The sequence below is a fragment of the Aptenodytes forsteri genome, unplaced genomic scaffold (assembly GCF_000699145.1).
Source record: "Aptenodytes forsteri isolate BGI_AS27 unplaced genomic scaffold, ASM69914v1 Scaffold7, whole genome shotgun sequence".
NCBI lineage: Eukaryota > Metazoa > Chordata > Aves > Sphenisciformes > Spheniscidae > Aptenodytes > Aptenodytes forsteri.
Window position 1 is genome coordinate 1,551,663 of NW_008795919.1, and position 12,095 is coordinate 1,563,757.

The following is a 12,095-nucleotide window of genomic DNA, read 5'->3' on the forward strand; positions in this document are numbered from 1 at the left end:
CCCCGCTCCACCTAAACCCGGCGAAACGGGGCAGAACCCTCCCGTTTTTCACCGTGTTTGTTAGACTGACCCTGCCCGAAGAGCGCCGGAGAGCGAGAACGCTGGCCCTGCGGCACGGCTTCGATAACGAAGTCGGCAGCCCCGGGGTCGTCGTTTCAAGACGATGCTCAGCGAGATGAGGCCTGGGTTGTGCGAGGTGAACGAAGGAAGCCACCGAAGTTCGAACCGTTAAAGCCTTCTCGCTGCACCGTGTCGTCACGGCCACGCGCAGGAGGGAGCACGCGAGCTCCCGAGGGACGGTGCTGGAGCAGAAGTTGGCTTTTTTTTGAGGCACGTTTGAGTCCGAAAGCTGCCAGGGCTGCGCCCGGCCGGGCGCGGGCTGGGGAGGGTCGAAGGCGTCGTGCAGCTCCAGCCCCGGGTTCCTGGGGTTGGATCCAAGTGATCTTTACGTCACTTTGGGAAGGCGCGAGGATACAGCCATCCTCTGCCTTTGGGCTCCTCAGGCTTGCCTGAGGCTGAACAATCTCGGTTCCCAAACCCACAGCATCTCCACTGGAAAAAAAGAAAAAAAAAAAAAATTTAAACCCCAGAAGCAGGGGTTTGCTGAAGATGCAGGTTATTTTAAGCAATCACGTGTCCCGAGCGCAGTTATAGCTGTCATGTTTTGGCCTTGTCCAAAAGCTTTTTCTGTCCTTACTGTGGTATTTTTAGTGAAGTACAGTTGTCTGAGGACACAACAAACCCCCACCTGAAATAGAGATGAATAAGCAAACGGCTCTTTCATTTATTAATTTGCGACTCTCTAATATAGAATCACTTCTCCAGGCAGATACAGAGTCTATCGACACCGTATTTTCTCTAGACATTGCTACAGAATTTCCGAGATCATTAAAAAAATACGGCCCTTCTAAACATCCCCCCTGTGGCTAGCACAGGCTCCGAAAACAGGTAATCTAAGCCCTCCCTTTAATATCGCTGAGGATGTTATCCACGTATACTTCTATCCTTTCTAAATCCCAGCACATCAGAAATAAATACGTTGTGGCAATGAGTTCCACAGGTTACACATTGTGTACAAGTTTTAATTAAAAGTTAAATTATTTAAGACATTTGTTTACAGGCAACAGTATCGGTTGCTCACGCTGTACATTGCATTTATTAGACATCAACAAGGAAAAACAGAACATTTGGCACAAGAATGCCAATTTTTATTATCATCATTATTTTTGGACACATGAACACAAAATATCCCTGCAGGCTAAAAAAAAAAAAAAAATACATTGCAAGTTGTACACGACCAGCATCTTACCGCAATATGGGGCTGCTAACCCACCCATAACAGTTTAGAAAGAGTACCTCGTATTGCTATAGACATACACCCAGTCCAAATTTAATAAAATACAATTTTAAACAGTACAAGTCTAACAATATAGAAACAAAAATTACATCATAAGTCAAAATGAACAAATGCAAACATTTTACATTGAAGTTTCAGCCTCTAGACATAGAAATATGAAAATGTCAATAGCAAGGTATAAGAAAATCTGTAAGTGATATTACAAGATCTTTCCTCCAATGCACAAGGAAAAAGCCTTGTAGTTGAAACAGTATTGATACAATGCCCTCCAAACCCTGCTTTCCTAAAATGAAAGCAGAGTTACTCCCTTGCTATTGAGCAAGAAAAATCCTACAGCACATCCACAAAGGTGGTTTGGGGGGTAGGTTTTGTTAAACACTGGATCTGAACAAAGGTGCCCTTCCCCGTCTGAAGAGCAAAGCTGTCGATAGCGGCCAAATAACTCTGACGCTGTGTCTGGGACAAGAGACGTACTGCGTGAAGCGCGTCTGCCTGTGCATCACCGCCTCTTGCACCCTTTGGAGGCAGCTACAGGCACTACACTGAACTGTGGTACTCGCGACGAGAATAAATAAGCCAGGCTGTTCAAATGTTGGAGACAGGCTAACTAGCGATTGCCAGAGCTTGTTCAGAATTCAGCTGTTCACAAAGCAAGCAGAACTGGTTTGAAAATGGGATTTCTGCCCCCCCGCCCTTTTTTTTTTTTGCAACCACCCCCTTCCCCAACTCTTTAAACTTTGCTACATTTAAAATCTTTCACACCACATAGCTAAACAGTGGCCAACAGGCTTTATTTATAAAAAAAAAAAAACAAAACCCAAAACAAAACACCCTAAGAACTACATCTACAGAATGCACATCTTCCCATTGATTGACACATGCATAACGATTCAGTCAGTCCCAAGGGGTTAATCCAGATCGTCAAGCCCAACCTCCAGACTGGGACTCAGACCTGTGTCGGACAGCACTGCCGAAACTTGGACCTTACCGTCACCGCCACGCAACGGTCCTGAACTTCAGTGCTCTCCTCCCAAAGCGACAGCACTGCACCCTTAGCGGTGTCTCTCCACAGCGGTGTTTTAACACCGGATTGAGCTGGGGCTCTCGCCCTGCGGCCCAGGGCTAGCCGAGGTCCAACAATCCGCGTAGCCGGAGGTTAAATATTCAGTCCAGTCACAGGCAAACAAAGGAGAGGCTCTCGCTTCACTCAATCTGAACTAGGAGTGCTTGGCACTGGACAACTAACTAACTGGTGATAAAATTAAGTATTTCTTATGCACCCTTGATTAAACCAGTCACATTCTTGCCTAGTGCACAAACTCAAAATAGCGATCTTTGATCCTATAACCTAAAAAGGGTGCTCAGTTTGTTTTCAAGGTGCCAGAGTTCTCCATGTGTGTTGGGTCAGTCAGAGTTCATTCTAAAAAGGGGGTTTTTGTATTCTCCCTGAACGAGTACTGAGAAAAGCAGCCATCTAGCTGAAGCAGCGGTCAGTCTCCCACCCACATGTCCTGATTTTATTACACAAGTGAGGTATTCTTTAAAAAAAAGTTAAAAAACTAAAAAGAATCTTTTTCTTTTTCCAATCTAAACCTGTTCACGGTACGTGCCAGGAGCAGAGTTTGCTTCAGTCCCATTTTCAACAGAAATGAAAAAAGTTTGAACTTAATTTAATGAGACGTACTACTTGAAAGAAGGTTATAAAACTGTTTGAAGACTAAGCTCAGTGTACTCTGGTACGACTGAAAAAAAACAGCATTTAGAAATGTAAACTTTAATTTATTTACAAGCTTAAAGACTGAAGGAAACAGCATTTCATATTGCTGAAATTTTGAGGGGGCTGGTTCCTAAGCTTTGGAACAGCAGACAACTTAGCAGCAAACCCCACACGAGCATCAGAGACCACAGTGCAATCGCTGGACTTCCCAAACGTCTGTTATCAAAGTAGTGGTGTTGGCTCTACGCAGTTTAGGAATAAGCCTTTAATCTGCGTTAACTCATGTTAACACCAAGAGGAATCTAGTCTTAACGTACTATGTTCGTGGATTCCAAGAGTATTCAGTGAAACCAAGCCCCTCTTCGATATTACACGTTGCAGCTGAAAAAAGCCAAGCAGATTAAAAAAACCCTAATTTCTAGGCTGGGACAGAATCAGAGTATGAGACTTACATTGGTTAAACATGCTGTTGAATGCAGTTGTGTGCGCAACCTAGAGTCCCAGGGGAAAAAAGTTTAAAATGCTGGTACAAGTCCTTAGGTTGCCTGTCACACAATACATGTAGACTGTACAGATTGGCAAGCCTTTCCTACACGTAACACCCAGTTTCCAAGCTTATAAAAAATGTTGTAGACAGGACACCAACAGTGAATATAAAACAGTTAAAAATAATTCTTAAAAAAAGCATGGAAATGCGTCTTTTCTAATCAGTTTCAGAAACTGCCAAATTGTGTGTTCAGAAAACGACACGAGAATGTTGGTTCAACTCATGCATAATCCTCAGCTAGAAAATTACACTGTTAGGGGGGCTTAAAAAACAAATATTTATTGCCAAAGTTAAACCTTTTATGAGAAAAAAGTTTTAAAATCACTTAGATTTATCAAACCACACAGCAGCATAAAGTGGGCACTTTTGTAAAAGTTTGCAAAATACCTAAAAGCTAATTTTTTTTTTTGTTTTTATCATTTTTAGAGGGGGAAATGATGGTTCAGTACTTGTTACGATACCATGGCAGTATTATTTGTAACCATTACAATTAAAATCTACTGACAGGCATCACTATCTGGTTATATTACACATTCACAGAACAAGAACCACCTATTTGAAGTCGCAGTATAGTGCAATTGCTTTGCAGCCGAAGTCTGCAGAGATTAAAAAGATAATTAGTAAAACTGACAAAAAACTGCAATACCTGTGAAAGTTATGTTTGTTAAAAGGCATTTACAGTAGTGAAGTCTAAAATCTCCATTAAAAAATCTATGGCCCCACACAATAGAACAATTACATTTAACTGGAGTAAAACATTTTGCCATAATATGCATACTCACTAAGCAGTGCACGAAGACAGGGAATCAGTCGTCATGATAAACTAATGGGATGAGAAGATAACTTAAAAACGATAGCTAGCAAAATATTCGATAGAAACCCTTCGTGCCAAGTCCTTTAAAAATTTCAGGATGATCGGCCTTTTGCGCTTTGAGGTAAAAATTCAGTCCAATGCATCAGAAAAGACAGTCTATGAATTTCTATTACATAAAATAATGAAACAAATGGCTCAATTGTGTTGGTGCATCAGACATTGCTGTGAAGTACAGATTCAGTGCGACCATTCAGAGCTGCTGGTAGTGGGCAGTCTGAAATAAACTGGGCCCTAGCCATAGCAGTAGGCATTCAAAACATTTCAGGACTGCATGGGTTGGTGGTTCTGCCTCATCTTCCCAGATGCTCTCAGGCAAAATACATCGTATGCTGAGTATCATGGTGGATCTGCACTGCCTTTGCCAGAGCCTGAGGATCGCGGCCATTGCTCTGTCCTGACACATGGCTGCCTTCAGCACTGTAAAAACGCAGACACATACAGAGAACCATGAACAATTGGGCCAAGCAGCATATAATTCGGGCCCATTATCTGTCTACCAAGACGACGAGGCACAGTTCCTTACCTGTCATGATCCTTGTCCACAAGATGGTACCTGGCCCTAAACGCTACCAGCCTGGCATAGTATGCAGGAGCTGGAATAGAGACAGATCGCGTACACCGGACATACGTGTGACACAGCTGATACGTCAACAGCTGTAGTTCGTCTGCAGTAAAACAGTTGTCGTCCCACAAGACCTGATAGTGGGAGGGCCGGCTGGTTCCCTGTGGAGAACAGATGAGCAGTCAGCTGGAGAGCATCAACAAAAACAGAGGTGGTACCTGAAGGTTGTACCTTCTATCAGTGCATTGAAGAGCAAGTGCCAAACGGGCACTGAACTGATGCGACTGTTAAGTCTGCCCAGCTATAAATAGAAGCAACATCACTCATCAGGACAACTATAAGGATTTAGTCCCATAGCCTGAGCACAGCAGAGCTGAAACGTTACCTGAATTCCTGCGTGGCTACAGAGGTAAAAGTCAAATTCAGAAGGATGTGTGATCGTGCTGTCCACAGTAGTGCCTGCTGGTACGTTGCCGCTCTTACCCACCTATTGAGAAAAGTTTATTATTAGCCAGTGGATTTTTTTTGGAAGTGACCCAAAAATACCTCCTAGGGCAGGTTCTACTCAAAGCTGTTTGAGAATTTACTGCTCAAAAAGGTGGAAAAATACTAAGGTCATTTACACAGGAGGAACTGAAAATGTTCTCTGTGAGTTCGTTTTTAGAAATTTCACCAAATCCAACTGGTGTGTCATCAGAGAAAAATAAAATACTTGCCAGTAGCATTAAAATTGCAGAGTGGGATCAAGCCTACACGAGTCATTCAGGATCTGACAATGCAGGTTTGCTGAAATAAATTTATTTCATACCCTTGTTTGCACTCACACCCCAGAGATCTGCATTTTTCAAGCAAACCTGAGATCAAGAACTTTCCTAAAGAAGGTTCCTTAGTTGGCTTATGGATTTGTGCCACGGGCAAATCTTACAGATGCATCTAGAGACAGAACAGGCAACAAACTGAACAACTGGTTCAGTTTATGGTCAGGAATCCCAGACCATAGCTCCAGATACACAAATACAGGGATACAGAGTACGTCTGCTCCAAAAGGGGCTGGGAACAAGCTGTTCCATCTGACCGCTTGATCTAGAGCAATAAAAAAAGGGGAAGAACTGGCTATTCTGGCAGAGAAAGCACGTTACTGCACAGAACTGCTACTGCTCATACAGATTAATTCAGTTTTAGTGGGCAAGATGGATACCACCCCGCTTAACCAAACAATCTTACTTTCCTGTTGCCATCACCTCCTTCTTATGTAGTCAACATTACTTGCCCTTTCAGTTTTGTCAGCACAGAATAGTCTGGTGTGATGCCTTTTCTGCACAACAATGTAGGTTATTCCTGGTCTATAATCTTCTTCCAAACTAATACAGGCCTTCCGGATTGCTATCAGTTCTGGCCAAGCTACCTAAAAGTAGAAGATTTAACTATTAGGTGCTGAATTCGGTACATATAGTATTATTTTCATTTTTTCCGTGTACAAATGCCACTTTGTAAGTAACATGATCAGACAGGGTAACTGTACATTGTGCTTGCCCAGGAAAACGCAATGAAGTTATTAATTGTCCCCTTAACAAATGCAATCCACATGAAAATATACATATTTTCAAGGGCCAATCCCTTTTCACAAGCAACAAGAAATCATTAGACAATACCTGCTTCATCTGTCCTTCTGATACTCCCCCTCTGTAGTAAATGATCCTTGTGGGCTTGAAACGAGTGGATTTGTAAAACTGGATCAACAGTTCTCGCACCATATTAGTCAGGTCCTGTATCACCTCCTGACTGTACAGCAACTCCTGGGAGGTCTCCTGACGGGAGGTCTGCACGCGCACCGTAGCACAGTAACGGCTAGGATGGCCATCCATGCTGCCTACCACAGCAGCTATGGAAGGCTTCTTTCCATCCCCAGCAGGAGGGTGAGTGACATCTGCTCCCAAAAAGATCACTGGCTGCTGGAACACCGAGGGCCTGTTTAATATGATTAAGGTTTATTAAATAATAAATAATAACAATAATAATACAAAGAAGGGGGGGCTGGCTGCTAACACCGAGGGCCTGTTTAATATGATTAAGGTTTATTAAATAATAAATAATAACAATAATAATACAAAGAAGGGGGGTGAGGAAGGAAAAAAAAGTTACAACCGAGGAAGGTATATCCAAACCATTCAACAGAACTAAAACCCTGTCAGAATCTTTAAGGATGAAGTTCTCTGCCTCAAGCTCTTACAGTCCAGAGAGAACAGAAGGTGAAAAGGAAAGGACCAAAGGCAGACAAAGCTACAGGCATTTATCACAAGTCACTCTTCCTCACTCCTTTTCTTTCAATTTGGAAGGAAATACAGTATGCTTAAGGAGGCAGCAAGAGGAAGAAGGTAGACTGAGTGAACCCAAAGGCAGGAAGGAGAGACAAGGGGAAAAAAAGCCTTTGTGAGCTTGTTTTCACACACACTGCTGGATGGCTCTAACACTAGAGATGATCCTCGGCACAGGGCTCACTAAGCAGATTCTGAATGCAGAAGCATCCTTCTCTGTCCACTTCAGACCATGGGCATTTCTAAAGCACGTAATATTTTGAAAGGCATCATCTTAGCGAACAAAACAAAAGGACACCGTTTTGCTTGACAATCCAGACTTCAAGAAGAGCTTTAGATTTAATCTCACCTTTGATGAGGTACAAGCACATTGTTGATTCCTCCAAGCTTTGCATTTATCTTCAGACACAGGTTGGACAGTGTTTGTGGTGAGGTTTTTACCACGTTCTTTACCTGAACACACTGAGTGGCCATTCCTAGAAGAGTGTCACCAACCCGCTTTACTTCAGCTGTGACAGAAAAATAAGTTAGTGGTTCCAATTACCTGAACAGTCAGTAGTTCCATCTGCTTTCTCTTCCCACCCCCCCACCCCCCAAAATGTTGTTGTAATTCAGATCCTTAAAAGTTCACCAACAAAAGTTCAGTTTGCTCTTTGGTAATATACAAGTACTCCACTCAGGCCTGACAAACCCATCTCCAAAACCACCTTTTAAATGGAAGATACTGCCTGCTCTGTCTCCTTCCTACCGCTGAAGTGCACAATAAGATGCCCACTTGCCGTACAACTAATTAACACTTTACAGCCTCTTCTCCATACCGTACACAGGCGTCTTTCCGGGTAGAATCACCACAATCAGTTGCAGACCAACGTAAGTCAGTTTTAAGTGTTTAAACATGGGCTCCACACTGTCTGCACCCTGGGCGTATTTGCAGAAACAGGGCTGGCCTTGGATCGGCATCCCTGCATCTTTGGAGATCTTGCGCAGCTGGTCAGTAAAACTCCTGTAAATGAAATATAAGTGGATTTGTCCTGGCGTTTTCACTATGTTTCACTTTGCCGTTAATTTTCTCAACAAGATCTAAGCTATTTCACAGCACTTCCAATTTGACACTACAGTAATTATTTTTTAGCAATTCTATCACTGTAAGAAACTCACTAATAGGATTCTAACCCTGTTTGAGGACATTTCATAAGCCTCTGTTTCTGTAATTTTAGAAGTCTTGGGGAAACAAACATACATTTGACTTGAACATTCCAAGGCGGGTTCCCAAACTAATACTGATGCTCTGGTAGATTTTTACTCATCCAAACTTATCTGAGCATTATTGCAGCCATGATTTTTGCCATTTCAGTGGTTCATACAACCTCTGTCTTTAGGATTCTGTAGAGTAATTTGAAGGACAGGGGAAAAAATGTGGCATTATGTTGCCTGGGAGGCAGTAAAGGTTAAGAAAAAAAAATAGTTCAGGTTTTAGAATGAGAGACCATCATCAGATATTTGTAAAAACAGAATATAAGTAGAATGCAGTCTCCAGGGCAGGAAACAGCCTCGGTGGTAACGGAATTAACGCTTTTCCTAGCTGGCCAATTAGGTTATCAACTTTGTCATAGTGTCCTCCCAAACTGTAAGTATTTAAGACACTGCAGAACTGTCATTTCCTCTTTTTACTACTAGATGCATTAAAATCAACTTATATTGCATATCACCTTTCAGAAATATGAGGAAAATAAACCTTGAAATAAGTATCCTGAATAAATAGGAAAACACTTACTTCAGTAAGTCTTCCCTGCATTGTTTTTGAGGAGCAAAACAGGCAACAGCCCAAACTTTAATCTCAATGCCAGCATAGAACTGTTTCCCTCTCATGTCCCACACACCTTGGTTTGGTGTGGCCACAGTCTTGTTCTAGGTAAAAACCAAAGGCAAATTAAAACACTGCTTTGTTTTGACTATAGTCAAACAGTGCTCATACAAAGGAAGCCTTATGAGAAGATATAGGGAACACTTAATTAATTTAAATAACCTCAGGACAAAGTATTTTACAAGACATGGAAAACTCACTCTGCCTCCATATTGCAGCATTGGTGCTGGCAAAACTCTGCCTGTCAACTCCGTCATTTCATTATGGACAACAATACCAAACTCCTTCAGATATGGATCAGGTCCACCAACCATACTGTTACTTTTCACCTGGTGACAAGACAAGTGTTTATGTAACTACACCTAATGCTTCAGGCGGCTCTGTCCTCTTTGCCATGAATAGGCTTTCTATGTAAAAGGATTTGTTTTAAGGTAGTCAGATTTTTTAACTTCTGCAGTTCTTGGTCATTCTGCTTATCATTACATATGCTACAATGCTTCTGGAAGAGCCATAGGAGGACAAACGCAGACTGTTTAGCTGGAAAAAACACTTACTAGTCTGCTGATTTCTTCCTGTCGGTCCGGTGCAGATCTTGCAGTTGCTTTTATCATAGTCGACGTCTGATTGTCCGTTAGCTTCTTTATACATCTCTGGCCTGCCACTATGTTACACACCTACACAGGAACAGCGAGAGGTGGCGTGATACCATTTAACGGAGGACATACCGCAGTGCAAGAGAAAGTTAGGTTCTTACCTCAAGCGGTAAGTATGTGTGTTTCTGTTCCTGTCCTACTTGGAGACAGGGAAGGTGAGGATATTTTAGCTGCAGACTGTACTTCTGCTTAAAATACTGAGCTACTGTACACTCCATAGCCTGCCCATTTTCCAGCTGCAGAGGAAACCTATAAAGGACATTTGTTCTGGTTAGACTTTTCAAGATTTTTTTTTTTTTTTTTTCAAAAAGGAAAAATTGGTATGGAAAAATCTATTCCAGGCTAGAAATGCTGGAAACATTTATTTTCCTTAGCTACTGGATCTCTTCTTTATGAAAAGATTTTATAGACTATATACTGAGTTTTCCATAGCTATTTTAAAAATTATAGCCTTTGATAACTATATTTAAAAGTCAGGATACAGCTTCAGTTTTCCTGTGTTGAAGGAAATAAAGCAGTGGTCTAAACCCACACTATTCCTAAACATTCTTGTAAAGCTACACAGCTGCTTCACCTCCAGAATCAACTATTCTTGCATAAATGATATAGCTAGCGTATCTAATAGGTTCAAGATTTTTAAAGTTGTCAGAAAGTGCTTGTATACATACGTCTGATGACTGGCTGGTCGCCGAGTAACATTGCAAACTCTGTATTTTCTCTTCATCTGGCCACAATGGGTAACCTCTACTTTTAGACCTGAAAGCCCAACACAAAAAAGTCATCTAAATAAATTCAGGCATAGGAGTCACCTTTGAGAAAGATGAGGGCAAAAAGGAACAGGCCAGCTTCCCAAGTGCCTTGCAAATTTTCATTACAACATAATATGAGCAGGTTTCCAGTGTTTTGTTGCACCAGCTTTAGAACAAGCCTTTACCTCTGATTTCTTTGGTAAATTTGACACGCTGGGAGTCCGTAAGAGGCTTAGTTTGTTCATTGATGTTCTGAATGTCCAAGACCTCGCACATGAACTCAATGATAGGCTGGGCACGATAGAAAGCAGTTGCTGACACTAAGATTAAAGAAGAGGACATTTAATTTAGAAGCAGCAAGAACTCCATTACATTAGCGGGACAGAATTTCCTACATACCATCAATGTTGAGCATCATGTTCCACATGGCAGGCCTGACTGACTGGTGGAACCCGAACCAGACCTCCCTGCCACCACCCAGAGGGTGGTAATAACCTTCAGGAGGGGAGAAAAAGGAGCGACCCACGGGAGTGTACCTGAAAAAAATAAGAAAATTAATACTTTGATCATTCTTTTCTGATACACCTTTTTACATTCATGCTTATAGTGTTTAAAAGTACAGTAAATTTCTACAGTACGTTTAACTGTTAGAGCTAACTTACGGCAAGCATACAAAGCCTTTACCGACAGTGCAGTTGGAAAGGCTATAGCAAATTCCTGTTAGAAACATGACCAGCAGATACAAGTCCTGAGTTCAGATCAGATTTCCCTATTCTAGTGCAAATTTGTAAGGCAGGTGTTGAATTACACAACCGCATCCCTCATCCCTTCTACTGCAGGAAAGCGTAATAGCAGTAGAATAGCAGCAAGAAATAACTAATACAAACATTAAGACAGATATAAGATTAAGCCAGTCAGGAAGGCACCAAAAGTACCCACCTCATGGACGGAAGGTGCCGTGTGATTACGTCAAGCGCCTGTACAGAATCTTCAGGAACTTCATTCAAGTGCCCTGCCAGAGCTTCCAGCAGCAACTGAAGGCTGACGACTGACACCCACTGAATGGATACTTTAAATGTCTGGTCCTTCCCCTCTCCTGGAAGTGTCACCTCCATATCCACCTGACACAGTCAAAACAGAATTAAGCACAAGCTTTTGTTATGGATTGCAGACTATCACAACACTAAGCAATGTTATGTTTTTCTCCTAGGTATCCTTTGAATCTGTATTTTTGATGATTAGTTTGTGTAATTCTCTTAAAATGATCGTTTCCTTAGGATTTCGAAAGCTTGTAATTTAGTCATCTGAGAAACTGCACTGAGGTATCTTTAAGTGTAAATTTTAAGCAGTAATTAGTACGGCATCAAAGCTCTGGAGAACTGTGAGTCTCTCTCTCTCCCTTTTTTTTTTTTTTTTTTTTTTTTTTTTTTTTTTTTTTTTTTTTTTTTTTTTTTTTT

The 12,095-nt window shown here is 41.8% G+C and overlaps 1 protein-coding gene across 1 annotated transcript in view; it reads right to left on the reverse strand.

Moving 5' to 3' along the window:
* Positions 1–1,052: 1,052 nt before the first annotated feature.
* LOC103903531 (protein argonaute-4) overlaps positions 1,053–12,095 on the reverse strand; it is a 13,151-nt gene continuing 2,108 nt past the window's right edge. Inside the window, exons 3-17 of the mRNA XM_009284745.2 lie at positions 11,578–11,759; positions 11,038–11,174; positions 10,824–10,958; positions 10,558–10,645; positions 9,991–10,138; positions 9,791–9,910; positions 9,437–9,565; positions 9,147–9,280; positions 8,191–8,375; positions 7,722–7,881; positions 6,710–7,025; positions 6,328–6,462; positions 5,443–5,544; positions 5,019–5,218; positions 1,053–4,912 (exon numbers count right to left, since the gene is read on the reverse strand). Coding sequence (XP_009283020.1) covers positions 4,804–4,912; positions 5,019–5,218; positions 5,443–5,544; positions 6,328–6,462; positions 6,710–7,025; positions 7,722–7,881; positions 8,191–8,375; positions 9,147–9,280; positions 9,437–9,565; positions 9,791–9,910; positions 9,991–10,138; positions 10,558–10,645; positions 10,824–10,958; positions 11,038–11,174; positions 11,578–11,759 — 2,280 coding nt within the window. The 3' untranslated portion in view covers positions 1,053–4,803. The remainder of the gene's footprint in view (positions 4,913–5,018; positions 5,219–5,442; positions 5,545–6,327; positions 6,463–6,709; positions 7,026–7,721; positions 7,882–8,190; positions 8,376–9,146; positions 9,281–9,436; positions 9,566–9,790; positions 9,911–9,990; positions 10,139–10,557; positions 10,646–10,823; positions 10,959–11,037; positions 11,175–11,577; positions 11,760–12,095) is intronic.